The following is a 21,621-nucleotide window of genomic DNA, read 5'->3' as shown; positions in this document are numbered from 1 at the left end:
TACATGTAGGCTGCTGGGCGGTTAATCGAAATCGAACCTAACAAGTCTGGCTTTTTATTTAAAACAAACTAAAATTCCATTTAAAGGCAGGGTGCACGATCTCTGAAAGCCAATGTTGACATTTGAAATCACCAAAACAAACACACCCCTACCCCAATAGAATCTGGACCTTCTTTTGATAGACCCGCCCCACACATGCGCAACCTAGGCAACGATGTTGTTTAGTAGCCACGCCCCTTACTGCTGATTGGCTACAAGTGTGTTTTGTTATATCCACTTTTTTAAATACTAGTACAAGTAAAAAGACAATTTTAAATTTCATAAAATAAAGCAGTCCTAATTATATTCTTAATTTCTTCTTTTTTTTGCTGTATTTTCATAAAAAATATAAAAACTCAGATAAGAATGCAGTTAAATCACCTGACCCATAAGCAGTATCAGATCTTACCATCTAGAAAGGCAGATGCAATTTCTGGCAGAAAAATAGATATTTTTCCTAAATTGCACAGCCCCTAGGCAGTGGTTCTTAACTACGATGTGCTTTGTGTAGTTTATAATATTAAATTATATAATGTAGTTGGTTTGTAGCCTTATTTTTCTCAGGTTTAATTATACAGAATTTACTATTAATTACACTGAAAAAATTATTCATTCAATTTACTCAATTTATTTTAAGGTAAGTGGTTGCAATCAATTTATTTGAGCTACATTTAAAAAAAAAATAATAAATTGAATGAATACTTTTTTTCAGTGTATTGTATTTTTTAGTATATAAATAAGTATGTCATAAGGACCCCGCACCACCTTGTCCAGAAAGACCTCTGTTATAACTGTTAGCAGATCAGTCATGCAATACGTAATGCAGAAAGATATAACATTGAATGAGCTTTACATTATGCATTGTGGGATGTAAAGAAATTTTTTCAATAACTGCTTTGACCAAAGTGGCCACATTTCAGAGCAAAGTTTGCTAACTATTTTATAAATATAAATTCTTACACTAGATGGCAGCAATGAGTCAAGAGAGCCTTACTTGACCTTAATGATAATACTGACTGCTGTAAACAAGCTGTGAACACCCAGCTAAAGTCATTTTTTTCTACATAAAATCATCCTACATAATGCAAAAATACTATAAATAAAGTAAGATCATGATTAATGGTTTAAATCCAACTGTGATGCTTTCATTCTCATACTGTATGAGACTTAAGCCTAGATTTCACAGACAGGATCACAACATGACTGCTTGCATAACAAATGATGAAATTAGTATGACATAACATTTTATTGCATAAAATATTGTAGTATTTTTTGTTGTCTAACATTTACATAGAACATTTAAATGGTTCTCAAAAGCAAAGCGTGCATCTCTTACAATATTTACAGTTTTATTTACATATCACCTTTAAAGCAGCCAACTACATCGTTCCTGATGTGAGAGTCCGGCAAAACATTGGACCAACACACACCATTTAATGCAAAAGGTCTGAATTTACCCACACAGTCAAAAACCTCACATGTGGCCATAGTGTGTTCTTGCACCACACCGAGGAAAAAAAAACAGCTGAGGTTACGATTCGGCTGTAGATGGGCTTAAAGAGGCCAATTGGTTTTCTGTGTCCTCTTTAATGTTTTCTGAACAGTCAGATCCGGTGAAACAGCCCGAGTCTCTGGGACAGTCATTCAACTCCGCATTCATATGTTCAGAGGGAGATTTGGGTTCGTCTGCTTGTCCAAGGCTCTGCTTATTATCTGTTTAATAAAAAAACAAGTTTTACAGCAAACTCAATCTTGATGTTGAGCGCATACGCAATGAAAGTGTCATCAGATGAATGTGCACAGAGATAATTCATGCATTACTTGGAAATACATTTTGAAAAGACGCAATGTTTCTGTGTAATGCAAGTCGCTGAGATGTGGCTGTACTTTTGTGACGGATGGGGCCTTACCCACAAACTCAACTTCCTGTTGGTTCTTTCATCACACGCAAGACACTGGCCAAAATGACATTCAGTTTTTCTGTTGCACCAGTTAATATTACAAGTCGTTGGATTTATCGCTTTAAAGATATTTTACATTTTTGTGTTTTATGACATTATAATTGTGCTGATGTTTGAAGTAATTTATTAAATAATGTTTTAGTCAATAATGTCACAATGTTACTCTGAATAAAGTTTCATAATTGCATCTGAGATGTCCTAACAAAGCGCAATAATATTTCGACATAAATAGAAAAAAGTGTTCACGATTAAATTTTAGCTTGCGTGGTTATGTGACGTGCAAACTGTTGATTTTATCAGAGGGAAAATGTGTGAAAAATGTTTCGACCTGTACTTTCACCACCGTGGCTTTGATGAGGTTTGTTGTTGAGCACAGATGCTTTTTAAATACAGCAACGAGAAACTGATCCTGCATCAGCACTTTAAGCGTGAGATGTTTAATATAAAAGATAAAAAATGCAAAAACAGTCTTGGTGGAAAAACAGCATCATCTGTTTGTTTCCTGACTGAAAGAGAGTTCATGAAGGTCTACAGATTTTAGTAAGATAAAAGATTTACAGTTTTTTTATTACATTACATTTAATGGTTCCATGCGTGTGTAGTTGTGAGTGCTTCAATGCTTACATTCTGTGTCCTGCAGGTTTTCTGCTGCTGCCAACAGTCTTTCTCTATGTTCAGGATCTGTCACGTTCAGCTCAATAAGATGTTGCTCCTTAAGATCTCGAAGATCTTCCACTGTCTGATAACCATTCAACAGCAAAGATGAGATGTGCTCCTGCAGTAACAGTTAAATAAGTGTTAGAAATATTTTTCTGCTAGAAAACTACTAGCATCATATAATGCATATCTTGATATCTTCGAAGCTGAAGTATTTGTGCATAACAAGCTACTGGATGTCAAAAAGCAGAACAGAATGTTGATTATGTTTATTGTCTCGGTTATGGGTGGTGAGATGATCCGAGTACCTCCAGGTTGAGTCTCTCTAGAAGTTCCTGCAGGGTTTTGGGTCGAGGTCTTTTGCTCTTCCTGTGAGGACGAATTCTCGGCTCTGGTACACTTTCCTCCACCAGCACATCAACGTAGATGAACTTAAAGTTTCCCACTTTGCCGTTTAACATTCCGGTCCATATTCCATTAGCAGATTTACTAATAATATCAATAACATTTCCCACCTTGGAAAGAAAAAGTGAAAAAGTATTATTGATATGATACGTGTCTAAGAAAGGTTAATAAATTCACAGACAAGGTTTAGATTTAGCCAGTAGTAAATCAGGACATTTAGCTCTTTCTCCACCAGCGTTTTTAAAAAAGTTGCCCGCCAGCGGCAGCATTTTTTAATGCCTTCCAAAAAATTTTCATCAAATATATAAACATACAATATATTAAATGAAAGAACAGACTCTCTGCTTTAAAACAAGTTTCATTCTTCACCTCTCAAATATGGGTAGGTTTCTTCAAAAATACCAAACTTTGATAATTGCATTTTTGTAAAGGACTTTTGTTAGAGATAAGATTCAGAACAATGATCAAAACATACAGGGAGTTTTACTGTTTTTGGATCAGTGGATGCTTCAGTGTTTGTAAGTTAGGTAAGAGCAGCACCAAGTGGATAGTAGTGGAAATATGGATTGCCGTAAAAACTCATCATTGGCAAGGAAGCGTTAAAGGGACACTACACTTTTTTTAAATATACTAATTTTACAGCTCCCCTAGAGTTAAACATTTGATTTTTAAAATTTTGGAATCCATTCAGCCGATCTCCAGGTCTGGCGCTACCACTTTTAGCATAGCTTAGCATAATCCATTGAATTTAATTAGACCATTAGCAACGCGCAAAAAAATAAACATAGAGTTTGGATATTTTCCTATCTTCTGTAGTTACATCGTGTACTAAGACCGACAGAAAATTAAAAGTTGCGATTTTCTAGGCAGATATGGCTAGGACTATACTCTCATTCTGGCGTAATAATCAAGGACTTTGCTGCAGTAACATGGCTGCAGCAGGCGTAGTGATATTACGCACTGCCCGAAAATAGTCCCCTGCCATATTTTCAGCTGCTGCGTGACAAAATTATTTGTCAATCATTGGAAAAGAGTTAAGTAGCTTTTATAAATGTAACTTAGAAAAAAACATTACTGGTGTGCATCTTGACATAGAAAATGGCACTAAAATATATTTTAAGAATTTTTTTCAGATAAAGGAATATTCCATTTTTTAAAAAGAAAAATCCAGATAATCCACTCACCACCATGTCATCCAAAATGTTGATGTCTTTCTTTGTTCAGTTCAGAAGAAATTATGTTTTTTGAGGAAAACATTGCAGGATTTTTCTAATTTTAATGGACCTTAATGGACACCAACACTCAACACGTAACAGCTCTTTTCAACGGAGTTTCAAAGGACCACAAACGATCCCAAACACGGCACAAGAGTCCCATCCAGCGAAACGACTGTCATTCTTGACAACAAAAAACCACAAACATACATTTTTAAACCACAATTTCTCGTCCAGGTCCGGTCGTGATGCGCCAGCGTGACCCCACGTAATATGTCATCACGTCAAGAGGTCACAGAGGACGAACGCGAAACTCCGCCCCATTGTTTACAAGTGTGTTGAAAGAGGACCGTTTCGACGTTGTTGTATGTGGAATGATACCAGTTAATGTCTTTGTGTCAGTTTATTGTTTAAAATGGTCTGCAAATGTGCGTTTTATATATGTAACACGTGACCTCCCTACGTCACTGCGCATTTACATTAGGTCACGCTGGAAAGGACCTAGACGAGGAGTTGTGGTTTAAAAGTGCATGTTTTTAATTTTTCTTGTCAAACATGACAATCGTTTCGCTAGATAAGACCCTTATGCCTCGTTTGGGATCGTTTATAGTCCTTTATAACTCCATTGAAAAAAACTGTGTTACGTGTTGAGTTAAGTGTTAAGTGTTGGTGTCCATTAAAGTCCATTAAAATGAGAAAAATCCTGCAATGTTTTCCTCAAAAAACATAATTTCTTCTCGACTGAACAAAGAAAGACATCAACATTTTGGATGACATGGTGGTGAGTAAATTATCTGGATTTTTCTTTTAAGAAAACTGACTATTCCTTTAAGACAACTCATGCATTTTAGTCTGGGACTATTTCTTGTATTTTATGTGTACTGGTTGTTTTTTCACCTTGAGTTTAAGAGACTCTGTGTCATACGGACTGGGGACAAAATCCGTGTGGACCTTTGCTCTCCCACAGAACTGGCCTGTATAGGGCACGTCATCATCTAGACGTAGACTATCCCTGTTACTGTAGCCATCTGAGCTGCTGGTTACACCACCTGAAGCGTAACGAGACATTTTAGCAAAGAAAACAATGGAAATTTGGTAAACTGTTTTGTTGATAATCACATTACATATGTACCCAATAAACAACAATTTTGACCATTGTGTTGATGTTAAATGGGTGTGGTTATGTTTGACTGAATCTTACTGGATGAACTCTGTCCACTGTGCAAACTGAACAAACTCTCTACGGACTGACTGCAGTCTTTGGCCAAAGCACTTTCGTTTCCCACCTCACCTGCCGCAGGCTCCTCCCCCTGCAAACAAAAGCATAGGTAATAAGTAAGTCCATTTACATGCTAAACAATACATTAATAACTATTAAAATAAAATAATAACCATTTAATTAGAGAACCAGGAAAAAAATCATTTTTTTATAATTTTATTTTATTTTTTTTTGGGTTTCCCACACCATTTTTATTACGGTAGCCTATATTGGTGTCCTCAAAAACACAAGCATTTTAAACTTTCAATTCTCACTCACGATTTTTAACATCATTTAGCATTTCAGCTTCTCGTCAGATTTCAGGCTATAAAGTACGGTAAGCTAACCGCTACTATTTTAAAAGGGGGAGGGCCTACAACACATGCCCCGCCCCAACTTCGTGTTTTAGCGGGTCTGGCCAGACGCATGCGCGTAACCGCTCAGCTGACGTTTATAAATGCGCTGCAGAGTGAAATCAAGGTAATAGTCCAAATTTTAATTGCTTTTATCGTTTCATGTTTACACAGTTTACACATTTTTACGATAAAAGACCACAGTATAAGTCGGTTCCTTATTGGTACCCCTCATATATAATTAAATATACTTAATAGTATAAAATATATAAAATTAAATATATCGTGCCTGTTAGCCCCTTTAACGTTTAAATTATATGTGTTTACGTAAGGAAAGTCCCAGGTCAGAAGCAACCAAAGCTGATACGTAACGTCTTTAGGTACCAGATAAGATCAGCATCCCGGGTCACACAGGGCTGCGCGCTCCCTTGCAGGAGAAAAGTCTTTAATCCGCGAGAGCTGCGCGTGTCCAGTTTTTACCTCAGAGCCGCGTGTAATCCGCGCATACAAGCTCAGTTAATACTGCTACACTGCTTCACGGGTAAATCCAGAATAAAAAAACGAAATATTTTAGGTAATAATAATAAATGAACCTGTTTAATTTAGAGTAAACGTTAGGATGAAAAAAAAGTTTGAAAGGGAAACGTAAGGTAACCAAAATGAAGAAAACGTAGAATTTCTTGAGTAAACAGTAGCAACAGTAACCAGTTCAAATGATGTAAACAACGCTGGTCCAAAAACACTTCCTGTTACAGTTTGTGACAGTTATTTTTTTATTTTACATATATTATTATCTTTAAGATGTTTGTTTAACTTCAGTTAATTCAGGTTTATATGTTCTGTTGGTTTATTTTATCCCAACGTTTATCTAGTGTTAAAAAACGGAAACAGGAAGTGCTTCTGGACCAGTGTTGTTTACATCTCTTGAACTGGTCTATAGGGGTGGTTTCCCTGACAGGGATTAGTTTAAACCAGGACTAGGCCTTAGTTTAATTAGGAAATATAACTTGATTTAACAAGCATGCCTTACTAAAAACATTACTTATGTGCTTTTTGGTGCAAAACAAAGGACACTGGTGTATTTTAAGATAGCAAGTTGTTTTCAATTTGGACAGCTCTTACATTTATTTTAGTCCAGGACTAGTCTAATCCCTGTCCGGGAAAACCGTACCATAGTGTTTTTGAATCTTTCCATGATAAATATTAAAGTAGGCTGTTTACCACAATTTATCAATTCACAGTAGTTAATAGGCTACTACAGATACAGTATACTACTACAATTTATTTACTTTAGTAAGTACTAAAGTGTTTTTTATGTGTCTAGAAATATTTTCTTAAGGTTACTATCGCAGGTTATAACTAGTGCGTAGTTTTCTTTGTCAGATGGTTTGTTTACTGGTTTATTACCACAGAATGTAAACCAGTAGCAGCAGATAGCAAGAGTGTTTGGAAAGCGTGTGTTTTAATGCTAATGGCACAGAAATTACACACTTAAGCTTTACAAAACCCAGAAATTTTTTATTGCGAAATAACGTTTTGTACTCTCTATAGAAACAGAAAGCCAACTTAAGTACCTTAACAAAACAAATTAAAAGGGTTCTTGTGTCGCTTAAGCCAAAAGAGTGCAAGATCATTGGCTGGAAAGTTTCTAGTTTTTAAAGGTTAAATGTGCGGAACTGTCAATCAAAAGCTCACCATTTCCTCCGACAGGGCTTTTGTATATTTCCTGCCCATCTTCTTACGCATGGTCAGTGAGATGGTCTTCATCTTCTTTCCAAGACCACCCGATTTACTGGAGTCCACCTCAGGTGATTCGGTTTCCACAGGCTGCATGGCAACACATGGAGTTTAGGAAATGTTTTACACAAATCATGCATTTCTTTTTTGCACTGGTATAGTATAAAAGAGAAACATTCACCAAACTATCTTTCTTATCTTCTGCTTTGACCTGCGCCGGCTGCTGTCTGTCAAAAATCCCAAAACTGGTTGAGCGCTGAAACATAAGGAAAAAAATAAATGTACAGTATATATGATAAGATCTGCAGTTATAAACGGTCATTGGTGTGTCTTGTCCACATCACTGATGTGTGGTTGCATGAGAGATCTCTGATGATGAAGAGATCACACTTGCTCACAATACTGTATGCAAAGTCAACACAAAGCATTTCTATCTGTTAACAGTTAAGACTAAAAAGCAGTCACATCACTTTTGTAAATCACTATTTCACAACAACAGAGACAAAAATTTTTGAGGAACCTGTTTAAAATTTCTTATTACCTTGGGTTTGTTCTTTTGTTTTTCAGAGACATTGGATGGTTTCCTTTGAAGCATTTTGTCAGTTATGTCAAATGTTTTTCCTCTCTGGAGAGTCAGAAACTTATCTCTCGTCTCAGCGGCACGACCCTGAAGCAGCTCACATACGAGGCATCGGCTTAACTCATTTCCTCAACCACACAGGATGTGAGTGTCTACACTGACATTTCTATATATCTCTATCAGAGATTTGAGGGGAAGAAACTTGCTTTGTACAACAGAAAAATCTTTAAATGCCCCAGTTATTCTTTTATACGTTTTTTTCTAAATTGTTATCATTACATTTACGCATTTAGCAGATGCTTTTATCCAGAACGACTTTTATTTAAGCATTTTAATCTAAGCGACTATCCGATGTGTATTCCATGGATCCAAACGCATGAGCTATAGCGGAGCATGATTATCAGACAATCGTCATATAATTAAATGAATAAATATGTAAAGCCTTTCAAAAAAATAACAATGATTTGTTTTCATACAGAAACACATAATATTATATATATATATATATATATATATATATATATATATATATATATATATATATATATATATATATATATATATATATATATATATATATATATATATTATGTGTTTTTTTTTACAGTGGAGAAATCAAATTTTCATGCAATCAGTCTTAGGCGTTAAGTAATGGAGCAAGACCAGTAAATTGACAAGTGCAAACCTTAGTAATTCATGGTGCATGATTCTGTTTTCGCACCTCTTCAGCACTAATTTTTTCACTATGTGTCTTTAGTACATCCTGACTACAGAGGTGTAGATTTTTAACAGCAAAAGAAGCGTTTGCGATGGCGCAAGCAAGTAAATCTGGCCCATAATGTAATGCACATTAATATACATAAAAACAAACGGTGATAAATAGCACTAAAAGTGGTTCTTGGCTTGTAATCATAGAGGAACCATTTTAGTGCTATATAGCACCTATGAAGAACCGTAAGGGGTCATATAGCACCACATATGGTTCTACATAGCGCTATATGGTTCTACACCGGTGCTACACAGGTACTTCATCGGGGCTATATGGCACTTAAAATAGTTCCTCTATGACTATGAGCCAAGAACCACTTTTAGTGCTATTTAGCACCGTGTGAGTGTAGCATATGCTCTTTTTAAACCTGGTGCCCCCATTTATTTTCAACTACTAGCCTAACCAGCGAAACTATCTAGGTCAGCCACGCTCCCCAGACATATTTTAAACCACATGATTATGCTAGTAGATAACCACACCAGCATGGACATTCTCAACAGGAAGTGTAGATCTGATTTACATTTATGAATTTGTCATGGTTTAAAGAATGATTGATTTAATGAATGGTAATTTACAGTACATTTTTAAAAACACGAGACTTTTCCTCTCCAAATGCAGTGCGCGACCAATAAAACATAAAAGTAAAGTAAAAGTTTCATAGTAAGGTGAAAGTGACTTAATTACCAATGTGGTAACCCATACATGTGTTTCCTCATTTAACCCAAATGAGTACACGCCTAAAACGAATGCGTTAAAGAGCATCAATTATCCGATTCACGATTTTACATTTCCTTTGGTGTGTAAGTGTGTATTAGTACATATTAACGATATGCAAAAGGTACAAACCCCAAAGTAAACAATGACGCTGGTTATCGTCTTCAACGTAAATCTCTTTTCTTGGACTACAACAAATTCACATGGATTGTAGGCAAGTTTACTTCCTGGGATTGGTGATATAGTAAAGTCCGCCATTATCATAATTCCTCCCGCTTCAGCCTGTAAGTTAACTTCTGTTAGCATTGCATTGTGACCGAATCTTTCAACATGGTAAGGAAGGAGCGTCACATTTCCAGAGGTTTTCAGGCCAATCACAGCGTACAGATTAGCTGGCCAATCAGGAACACAGCGCTTTTGATGAGTTTTGTACATGAATAAGGAAGAGAGGGAAATTTAGAGTTATAAAAATGTACGGTATGTGGAAAATAATGTGTTTTTTAACTAGGGATGCACCGAATCCAGGATTCGGATTTGGCCGAATACTGGGCTTTTTGGCGGGGTTCGGGTTCGGCCGAATCCTAGATTTTTTTTCCACCGAACCCTAGGCTTGCGCTACACTGGTCGACATCACGCAGCCGTTGATTACACACCTCGGGTGCTGACGTGGAGATGAGCTTTTTCTTTCGGTCAGCTGGACACACCAAAACTTTTAAACACCGCTGAAAACGCCTTGAGGACGCCAAATGCCAGCTGTTTTTCAGCCGAGCGCTTGGTAGCTGTGATGCTTCAGCTGTGAGCCGGTTGGTTGCTGTGGTAATGTCCCGCCCCTCCTCCACTGTAATTGGACGGCCGTGTGAAGACTGACATTGACGAGCGGAGCTTCTCACTCAAAGTTAAATATAGTTTTCAGCGCGGAGCTGCTTGCTTATTGGAAAAACGAGCGTGTCGCAACGCATCGCTTTCATTATGCATAGGCTTATGGTTGTCAAAATAGTTTTTCCAACTTGTCATCCTGGCATAATGTACAGTTAAAATAATAAATAAAATGAAAAATACACTGCTGTGGACGTTTTTTACTTCATTAATGTGTTTTACTGTAGGATTCGGTATTCGGTTTCGGATTCGGCCGAATCTTAAACGGTGGATTCGGGATTCGGCCGAACCTAAAAAATCTGGATTCGGTGCATCCCTATTTTTAACCATAAACCACGAAAACACATTGTATTATACCAAATACACAAAATAAGGTTGTTTTAAGCAATGAAAAAGGTGCACTTTAAAACAACACATTTTGTTTCTAGTTAAGGACAACACATTAAATGTCTCTGTGTTATTACTGGAACAACACACTTTGTGTGGTTTTAACTCATCTTGTTTTGTCCCTTTTATTTATTTGAACACAAAATCAACATGAAACGACACACAATGTGTTAAAATAACACGTAATGTGCAAAATAAGATAACACAAAACAGTGTGTAAAAAATTAACACATCCTTTCTTAGAGTTTAGTGCCCAGGGGGCAACAGGGGGAATGGTGCCTCAAGGGCATTTCAGTTGTTGCATGCAGGTCTTGGGCATCGAATCGACATCTTATCACAAGCCCAACTCTCTAACCACTAAGCCGCCATGACTGCCCCCCAATAACTGAATCATATACTGTAGTGTCACAGTGTTGGTAAGATAAAAGGTTAATGCTCACAACACACTAAACTGAGATACAGGAACACTGATCTTACCACGTGGTCAGCCATGTCCAGATCTATGACGGAGTGCGTGATCCATCTGGCTTGCTGGTCTCGTTTGTAGGGGTCCAGTTGGTGGAAGAGCTCCTCATATTTGTCCCAATCTGTGGCTCTGGGGAGGGTGAAGTTGAAGTTGTACATGACCTGTTCGGCTGTTGACCTGTGGCAGGTGTGTGTGGCGGTGTCCCAGGCTGGAGAATAGATTATGGGACTCCAGTATTCCTGAAAGAGGCCTGGACTCCAAGAAGCTTCTGGTTTATGTACATCCTTTCTTTGAAGAGGCTTCTGGGATTGCTGTGAGTGTCGTGTGGAACACGTTGTGGGCTTTTTCTCAGTTTTTTTGGTCAGGCTGATGCAGGTTATGACTGGACTGTTGTCTTTACCCTCAGATTCTGTCATGTGGCCTAGAAAGTAACATGGATTATGCTTTAGGGGCATTTCACGTCTTTTGCACACGCAAATACATTATTTAGAATTTAGATGCATGGCAAACGCCTTCAAATAGAAAATAAACTTTTCAGAATGTCTCGGAAAGCGTGCTGGAAAGAAGGAAGAAAGCGGCACGGTCGTGTTTTCCGCACAGTTTTAGACGCGAAATGTGACTTGCATCTTAGGTTGCAATTATGATTTGTTTTTACAAATTTAAGGTTAGTTACAGTTATTGGTAATTGACCAACCTGATCTCACAAATTACGTGAAATAGTCACGAAATGTTTTGCTAATTTTTACGTGTCCGTGTCACGACTTTCTTTTCGTGTCAGTTTCACATATTGGTTACTTAACTGTTTTTCCTATTTTCTTACCATTGTCGCTTCGGTTTGGGGTTAGAATGACTTTTTGTTGCATAAAATGACATCCTTACCCAAACCCAACTCTAACCCTAACATCAGGCAACAATGGTTTAAAACGCAACCGAAAAAATAGTATAAACCAATACTTAAAGTTACATCCTACTGAAAACAGCAAATCTAACTCCAAACCGAAGCGACAATGGTTTAAAAATAGGAAAAACAGATGAGTAACCAATACGTGAACCTGACACGAAAAGAAAGTTGTGGCACGGACACTTAAATGGCAGAAATACGTGACAATGACACAGAAAAATTACCAAAACATTTCGTAACTGTTTCACGTAAGTTGTGAGATCATGTTGCAATTAACAATGCGTCACAAATGCTTATGTTGTTGTTTTAAACCCATATGACTTACAAAAGTAGACATTTCAAAGAGTTTTGATGCTGTTCATTTTCCCATGCATTAAAACTAAATGTCAGCTGATGCCAGAAATCAAAAACCCATGCAGGTTCGAAACTTCACATTTTGGGTCATTACTAATATATGGTTTCTCACCACCACTACTGTCTGTCTTGTTCCTTGAATCCTCTGTACTGATTTGAGTTCCCTTCTTTACTCCCACCAGTTTCTGGATCCTCTTGAGCGTCCCTTGTGCCTCCTCCTCACCTTCTGTCCTCCTGATCTGAGATGAAGGTGCATTGAGAAGATCAGAGATCTAAACTGACTTCTTTCAAGCTGCATCAATCCCCTGCATTCTTCTTAAAACACATTCTCTACTAACTGAGTTGTAAAACTGCTGAGGATTCTGGGTGATACTAATACTGCATTCAACTCATTTACAACATTACATTTACATTAAAGGAAAACACAGCTGTTTTTCAATATTTTACTATGTTCTTACTTCTTACCTCAACTTAGACAAATTAATACATACCTATCTTTTTTTCAATGCGTGCACTTAATCTTTGTACAATGCGTCGTAAATGTGTTAGCATTTAGCCTAGCCCCATTCATTCCTTAGGATCCAAACAGGGATGAATTTAGAAGCCACCAAACACTTTCCATGTTTTCCCTATTTAAAGACTGTTACATGAGTAGTTACACGAGTATGTATGATGGCACAGGACTTGGCGGAAGAGCACTTAGGCTACGTTTACATGGAAACAATCTGAAAAGAAACCGCAAAAGTCTCGTTGCGTTATCACTTTTTATTCCGCGTTTATACAAGCATTTTGAGGGGGAAATCTGCGTACATATGGTGACGCAAAAGTGTGTGATATTCGATGTAGTATGCACTCCAGGCGGCTAGGTGGCAATGTGAAGCACTGATACACAACAACACCAAGTCTGTGAGCCTGCGTACAACCTTCTTCCTGGTTCTCCCAGGTCTCGTCCAAAGCCGTCTGGTTTGCCTCCGACGAATTGGCGCATCAACAGTTTCACTGAGGTAATTAATGCGCCTTCTCTGATCAGTAATACTTGCTGTGAATAATTCGTACAACTGCTGGAAAGACTTGTATATTTATCAGAGCTGCTATGGCAACTTGAAGGTCCGACATATGGAAATAATCTGACATGTTTGTTGTTATTTTCCTGAACTGGCGCATGCCTGTGAAGTAAACGCGTACGCGACGAGAGCCACCATGAGCAGACTTTTGCGTTTTTACTCTTTAGACGAGAACGCGACGGTAGATCGTTTTTAAGATTTCCACTCTGAAGGGTGGTTTCACTTTTTTGAGTTTTTAAGCCCCCAAAACGCTGTCGCCGTGTAAACGAAAGGCACATCCGATAAAATATTTTTACGTTTTCACCCTCGAGCGTTCTCGTGTAAACAGGCCCTTAGTTTGCAGCACTTTGACCTCGGGCGCAGTTATATTGGCGGAAGTTTGAGCGAGAGGGGGAGTAATCAGGATTGATGGTGTTAATGCGCAAGGTCGAAGTGCTGCAACTAAGTGCTCTTCCGCCATATAATATAGTTCTCATTTTTTGTCCGCTTAAAAAATCACCACGTTTTATTTTGTGCCACCATACTTATCGTGTAACTACTCATGTAACAGTCTTTAAGTAGGCAAAACATGGAAATGTCTGTTGGCTTTTAAAGTCATCCTTTTTGGATCCTAAGGAATGAATGGGGCTAGGCTAAATGCTAACACATTCACCATGCGCTGTACAAAGATTAAGTGCACGTTTTGAAAAAAGATAGGTATGTATTAATTTGTCTAAGTTGAAGTAAGAACATAGTAAAATATTGAAAAACTGTGGTGTTTTCCTTTAATGCATTTGGCAGACACTTTTACTCAAAGTGACTTAAAGTCATTTACAAAGTATATATTTTTTACCAGCATATGTGTTCCTGGGTTCAAACCCATGACATTTGCATACCACTGAGCTATACAGGAGCACAACTCTGCATGTAATGTTTCTTTCTTACTTTCTTTCTTTCATTTATTTATTTACTTTTGTTTTTAAAGAAACTCACCAAGTCTGGCTGCCTGCCATCAGGGTTTTCTCTGTTGGGATTCCAGGCCTCAAAATTTACACCCTGTGAGTACAAACAACCATACTGAATTATTTTGGACCTTTTATCCACAGCAACTTACAGTGCACTACAAAACATACGTTTTTATCATTGTGTGTGTTACCTGGGCTCAAACCTATGACCTTTTGCACTGCTAATGCAATGCTCTACAAGTGAGTTATACAGGAGCACACAAAATCATTTTGAAAGTAATGTAGCAAGGGTGGGCTTTTTAGTGCCTTTTTATCAAATGTGGATACTATCTTACATATACAATTAGTCATTCAGCAAGGGCTTCTATCCAAAGCTGCCTACGCATGACATGAGGAACATCACAAACTGTTTCTTAGACAATATCAATATTATGCTGCCAAGTTGCAAAAGTAAACTAAAGTAATACAGGAGATATAGCATGAAAAATTGCAGCGAAAGGAAGTATTTTTGTAAACAGGATGTTTCTTCATGTTCTTTCGTGGTTGTGGTCTAGTTAAATTCTTAGTTAGTTTGTTCAGTAATAAGTAAAATTGGTGGATGTTTTTTTCTGATTTACCTGAACTGAAGTATTTTTCAACGATTCCTCCAAACACACCGTTTCATCATTCTCATCCTTTAGGAACAGTTTAAGCCGGTGCTGATCTTTGACCGTCTCTAGATTTAAAACAAACAGCACAATTTTGATCAAACCCTGGATTAATGATGGTTCCATCTTTAGATTTATATAGAAATTTGAAAGCCAGTACTGTATGACCCTGATCACATTTTAGATGACTGTCATAGAAACACAAATCAAATCTGTTTCACAGAGGCTTTTGGGATTGCTTTGTGTCGTCACTAAACTAATCCAGTAAGACTGCGACATGCATTGCTTTCTCTGACCCGAAGCCCACACCATATAACCTATTACCTGTGTCGAAATCATTTTGGCTATCTATCCATCTGTCTTTTTTCTTGGTGGTGGGACCGTGGCTATCATCAGGCTCTGGATGATCTGTGACATAAAATAACGGTCTGTTTTAAGACCAAACATGACAGGCAAATATACAGTGTTATTGAAAGAGGTCACTGCCAAGTAGGTCTGTAGCACAGGAATTTGGATATCATTGCTAAAAAAAATAAAAGGCGAAATAGATTTGCTGGTATTCACTGGGTCAAATGCAAAAAGCTGTTCATTTTTTTTTAAATTCAATTGTTAATCCTTAAACAAATGTGGTCACAGATGGTCGTCCAGATGAAGTCTTTGATGAAATAGCTGACCCTTATAATGAATTTTACAGACCTTTAAATGTCACATATTATATTATTTTACAAGATGTAATATAAGTCTCAGGTGTGCCTAAAATGTGTATTTGAAAATTCAGCTCAAAATACTCCACAGATCATTTATTATAACATGTCCAAAATGCCCTCATTTCATAAGTGCAAATGAGTGACAGCTTCTCACGTCCTTACCAACAGACAGTGAGGGCTTTTGGTTAAAAATAGGCCTGATTCCTATGAATATGGTCTGAGATAATTGTATCTTTAGACTTTTTATTGCTACAATGTGCTAATAAACACATTTTGAAAAGCTTTTGGGTAAAATTAACCAGTCAGTCAGTGGCGGTGGGCGGAGCTTTGTTTGTGTTACATCACATTAACAAGAACAAAAATCAAAACAGGTTGGCTTATAATTTAACTCACAAGCTGGCTTTTTAACCCTACGCTGGGTTAAAAGTAACCTATTATTTTCAGTTTACAGTCCTAGTGTAAACTGTTTGGTAAAAATACTTCTAGCAAAAATGATAAACATTGCTACTGAAAACACCAACTAAAACCAACCTAAGCTGGTTAGTTTGTTGGTTTTGGCGTCTCCCAGCCTAGTTTTAAAGGGTTTTGGACACTTTTTTAACTGATCAAGTTGGTCTTACCTGGTCAAGCTGGGAGACCACCTGACCCACCAGACTATTTAGTGCTACAATGTGCTAACAAACACATTTTGAAAAGCTTTTGGGTAAAATTAACCAGTCAGTCAGTGGCGGTGGGCGGAGCTTTGTTTGTGTGACATCACATTAACAAGAACAAAAATCAAAACAGCATGTCTAATGAGACTGCTTTGGTTTAATAGGGCTTCAAGGCAGAGTGCATAATTTGCATGAGTGCACTTTGGAAAAGGGAGTCGGGCCGACTTCCAAAACACACTTGTAGCCAATCAGCAGTAAGGGGCGTGTCTACTAACCGACATCGTTGCCTGGGTTGGATAAGTGTGGGGCGGGTCTATCAACAGAAGGTCCAGATTTTAATGGGCTAGGGGCGTGTTTGTTTAGGTGATTTCAAATATAAACATTGGCTTTCTGAGATCATGCACCCCGCCTTTAAAAAGAAGGTGGATTTTTTTCATACACACATTTATGTCCAAACACCTTGTAAAAGTGGATTTTGCATAATATGTGTTTGTACGACACCCGTTTCTTATTACTAGCTGTGTTATCCACAGCATAAGGCAATACATTTGAGTAATATTTCTTAAATCTTTGTATTGTAAATGTAATTCAGAGCATCTATACAAAAGATTGATAAATAGAAACAAGCAGACAAACCTGAAGCTTCATCCTCAGATGCTGTTATTATTTGGGACCTTGCGTGAAAATGGATTAAGAACATATTAATAATGAAAAAATTATTATGCTCTAAAAATGCTGGGTTATTTTCAACCCAGCGTTGGGTCAAAAAGCCCTTTGGTTGTAATTTAACCTAAGATGGGTTGCTTCAACCCAAAATGCTGGGTTATTTTAACCAATTGCTGGGTTAATTTAACTCATAAGCTGGCTTTTTGACCCTACGCTGGGTTAAAAGTAACCTATTATTTTCAGTTTACAGTCCTAGTGTAAACAGCTTTGGTAAAAATACTGCTAGCAAGAATGATAAACATTGCTACTGAAAACACCAGCTAAAACCAACCTAAGCTGGTTAGTTTGTTGGTTTTGGCGTCTCCCAGCCTAGTTTTAAAGGGTTTTGGACACTTTTTTAACTGAGTGAGTTGGTCTTACCTGGTCAAGCTGGGAGACCACCTGACCCACTAGCTAAAACCAGCTGACCCACCAGCTTGACCAGGCAGAAAGACCAGCTTGGGCAGCCTAACCAGCTTTGCCAGGACGAGAGGACCATCTGAAAAACATCTTAAACCAACCAGTAGACCAGCTTAGCCAAGATGGCCATACTAAAAGCCTGGCCAAGCTGGTTTAAGATTGTGGATCAGCTTAGGCTGGTTTTAGATGGTCTTTTCAGTAGAGACTTTATGATAAACTCTAACGTTAAGATAGTGACCTGTTTCACATCTGGGTTGCTTGCTTTGTTTCATGATAAAATAACCTTTACATTTATCAGTGAAGGGTGGTTTACAAACATGAGCCATACTACAGAATTTAATGGAGCGCAGTCATAAGCATAGTTACCACTTTGCCTTATCACTCCCTCCTTATCAGTATAGTTACTATTTTGAAAGTAGATCATAACCACACTGCAGTAGAGTCGACCCTGACCTCGGTTAAGCAGGTGGGCTGGAACAGTGATTTAATCCATCACACTTGTCCCAATTAATATAATCCTAATCCAGCTCTCTCGCTCTCCCATAAAACAGCATACAAACCAACATGATCTAATGAAAACCCTGATGCAGACAAAACTTGACAGTCAAGCTGTGTTGTAAAAGAATTTCAAGCGCGTTTTAGGAGGACATGTTGAGATTTTGTGTTTAACAAAAGTCACATTATATTAGTTTTAAAATTATTATTCATTTTTTTCAGTATTTGTAACAGTCTATAATGAAAACAAACAAATGCAGATGCAATGGAAACTTTAAAGAGATGTAACATACAATTAAAGGACAAAACATCCAGAACTTACTTTCTTTTTGCTTTTTCCAAGTGGATTTTATTTGTGGCAGTCTTTGGAAGCTTCTATAAGTAAAGAGACAAGAATATGTTTAGTGGCCAGTTTAGTATAAATGTAAATGTTTGTATGAGATCATCATGATGTACCACATAAACATTAAAAATAAAAGTGCAATAGAAGAACCATTTTTGGCTGAATCTTTGAGGAAGCAAAAAATGGTTCTCTTTAGCATCAAAAAAGCACCTATAATTTTTTAAGAGTGTACTTTCAAAATTGGCTCATGTGGTCATTACGCTGGATTTAGGTAATTTCCTAATGAGTATGACCTGTTGTACCACAAACATGTCAGCCACAGATTAACCAGCGTTTGGGCAGGTGCCGGCACTTTTGTTTATTAATATTTTTTTCAATGTCACATTCAGCATAGCTGCTTTCAATTGAGTCTTATGGTCACAATAAAAGCCATGTGAATTCACCTCAGCCTCTCTGCACGTGGATGATTGATGTGGTTGCACTCACCATGATGGTCTCTGATCCACTCACAGCCCTGGGGCTGCACGGCATTCTGGGTAATGCGCCCCCTTTGTGTAATAAGTCTTGGCTGTTCTTGACACTCTGGGTAGGCTCATACAGGCTGTCTGTAGAGCCATCCTAGACCAAACATGAGAAGAGAGAGATATTTACAATGAGATATATGAACTTTACCTGGTTTTAGAGCTTTGCAGGGCACCAATAAGATAGAATAAAATAGACTTTATTATCTAAGATACTACTGTTAACAATTCTAGATTAATGTAAAAATGTTTCTGTGAAATTAAACAGGGTTCCCACGGGTCCTTGAAATCCTTGAAAGTTTGTGAATCTGGGGAAAATTCAAGGTCCTGGAAAGTTTTTGAAAACATACATTGGTGATTCTCACGAAACCATTGAAACACCACGGCACTAATGATTTTAGCTTTAAAATGTGTAATATAGTAACATTAAAAAGCATCAGAATTAACACAATACTGTGCTCTACCTTGCACAATGTGTGATTTTTAACATAAGAATTTATAATTGGAAATTTTATCTCATTTTCTGCTGAAATTCTCATTACCGCAATGTGTCCGGCTGTGTTTGAACATGCGTTATGTTGTAATTTAATCAAATTAACACAAAAATATTAAGAAAAAAAATAAATGGATGTTTTGCTAGACTACTTTAGATGACAGAAAAAATATTTACTGAATATTCATGTATAATAATAATGAAGAAAAATTAGGAAAATGATGTGTCCATGCCTGATGTTCTCATCCTCCGCAACACTTTTTGAGAACAGTTTAAGCACACATACAGAATTTTAATAAAGTTTGATTTTGAGTGACCAAGCACATGGACCAGTTACTTCAAGATGGCTACCAGGTAAGATCATTTTTTTACAGTTAATTTGAAATATTCTCTTGTCAAAATGCTTACATGACATTTTGATTATCATTACCGCAACAGATGCTTATTAAATGTTAATTTAATTAATAGAAGCATAATACTTTGATTTTAAATGCATGTGCAGAATCTCCAAATTATGTTCTTTCAGGTTTGTCATGTCATTTTGAAAATATGTCAGTGTTGATGTTTTCTGACTGTTGCGGTAATGAGATTTTTTAGGACTAATTTTTTTAATTATGTTACAAAAAGTGTTAAATGATAAGTAAAAGTTTTTAAATTAATGTTCCCATTTACTTTGTTTTTCAATGTCTGGTGGGAAAAAAAGTAAATTTAAGCAATTTTTACATTTTCATGCTTGACATTTTTAAAACCAAGTTTTCGTGAGAATCACCCACATACATAGATTAATAATTTTTTAGTGTAGGGACCACTTTGTCTGACATGCATGAAAAATTTGTTTTTTGATATGTGCCTTTGAATATTTTATAAATTCCCTATTCAATTTGTCTTTTTGATAGCTTCAGGGACTATAAATCCGGATTCAGGAAAAAACAATGGCCGCTCGAGCCCTACAGAGGGTGATCACCTGCTCCTGATCCACAATAAGGACACTTTCCTCTCGGTTGATACGTGATCTGCTGTAAGGAGCTCTCTATCTCACAGTAATCCTCATCTCTGCTCAACATTTCCATTCAATGCCAGCCAAATCTTCCCTTTCCACTTTCTATTTTCTTCTCTCTCTCTCTCTCTCTCTCTCTCTCTCTCTCTCCCTCTCTCTCTCTCTCTCTGACTGTCTGTCTCTCTCTCTCTCTCCCACACACACACACACACACACACACACACACATTGTCTTAAAGGGATAGTTCACAGAAAAATGAAAATTCAGTTGACGGCACCAATTCACTTTCACAATTGGAAAAACAAATACTATGGAAGTGAATGGGTACCATCAGCATTGCGGTTGCAATCATTTATCCAAATATCCATAGCATTACTTATTCACTTCCATAGTATTTGTTTTTCTACTGTGGAAGTAAAAAGTTATCTGCAACTGTGTGCTCACCATCATTTATCAAAATATCTACTTTTTGCGATTGATTAAATGTTTATTCATGTTAGAAAAAAGCAAGAATCTTATCATGCTCATTTAACGGCAGAGATGCAGATAATAAATTCAGTCTGATATTGCGTACAGTTTTGAGGAAAAACTATATAGCCCAACCTGTCATTTATGTTAATCTTTTACAAATCAGTTGATCGATCATTCCTGTTGTGATTGGAAATTAGTAAATATCATTTCACTTCTCCACTTTTATTAGCTTATAAAATTATACGAATGCGCATCTCTTACCAGAGTGAAGCAGAAGAGGTTCATTGTCCAAAAGTCCTAATTTTGTCCTTGTATCTTCATGCACTTTTGGAGGTGTGTATGTCTCAGTGTCTCTGCGTGTACGGGATCGTGTGTGAGAGCGTCCAGGCACGCAGAGCGCTCAGATTGAGTGGCTGTTGTACACAGATTAATGCAAATTGTAAATCCCTTCCATAATCCAATAGCAACAGTGGCCTGTATCTCTCTTTCT

General features: G+C 37.2%; 1 protein-coding gene and 1 long non-coding RNA gene across 7 annotated transcripts in view; one reads left to right on the top strand and one right to left on the bottom strand.

Moving 5' to 3' along the window:
* Positions 1 to 1,266: 1,266 nt before the first annotated feature.
* Positions 1,267 to 21,532, bottom strand: samsn1b (SAM domain, SH3 domain and nuclear localisation signals 1b). 2 transcript variants are annotated; one of them, XM_055207900.2, is made up of 16 exons: positions 21,393 to 21,532; positions 19,136 to 19,267; positions 18,629 to 18,681; positions 17,323 to 17,360; positions 15,651 to 15,734; positions 15,297 to 15,394; positions 14,708 to 14,770; positions 12,784 to 12,910; positions 11,428 to 11,837; positions 7,806 to 7,880; positions 7,583 to 7,714; positions 5,478 to 5,586; positions 5,174 to 5,325; positions 2,966 to 3,172; positions 2,625 to 2,775; positions 1,267 to 1,752 (listed from the first exon to the last, which is right to left on the bottom strand). In XM_055207900.2, the coding sequence occupies exons 1-16, from the start codon at positions 21,414 to 21,416 to the stop codon at positions 1,571 to 1,573; spliced, it is 2,037 nt and encodes a 678-aa protein (XP_055063875.2). In that variant the 5' UTR covers positions 21,417 to 21,532; the 3' UTR covers positions 1,267 to 1,570. The 2 variants fall into 2 exon arrangements, with proteins under 2 accessions (XP_055063875.2, XP_055063876.1); XM_055207901.2 differs by lacking the exons at positions 11,428 to 11,837; positions 12,784 to 12,910; positions 14,708 to 14,770; ... (4 more) ...; positions 19,136 to 19,267; positions 21,393 to 21,532 and adding an exon at positions 8,166 to 8,353.
* LOC129446688 (uncharacterized) overlaps positions 8,211 to 21,621 on the top strand; it is a 39,935-nt gene continuing 26,524 nt past the window's right edge. For 2 of the 5 annotated variants that reach the window (XR_012372640.1, XR_012372641.1), the window contains exons 1-2: positions 8,220 to 8,348; positions 12,854 to 13,037. This is a non-coding gene — a long non-coding RNA (uncharacterized lncRNA). Of the gene's footprint in view, positions 8,349 to 12,853; positions 13,038 to 20,439; positions 20,682 to 21,621 lie in introns of those variants that run through there. The other 3 variants (XR_012372642.1, XR_008645247.2, XR_012372643.1) reach the window with 2 other exon arrangements.

Source organism: Misgurnus anguillicaudatus, chromosome 12, assembly GCF_027580225.2.
Source record: "Misgurnus anguillicaudatus chromosome 12, ASM2758022v2, whole genome shotgun sequence".
Taxonomy (NCBI): domain Eukaryota; kingdom Metazoa; phylum Chordata; class Actinopteri; order Cypriniformes; family Cobitidae; genus Misgurnus; species Misgurnus anguillicaudatus.
The sequence above is the reverse complement of the archived record's forward strand: the minus strand, read 5'-3'. Positions and strand labels throughout refer to the sequence as shown.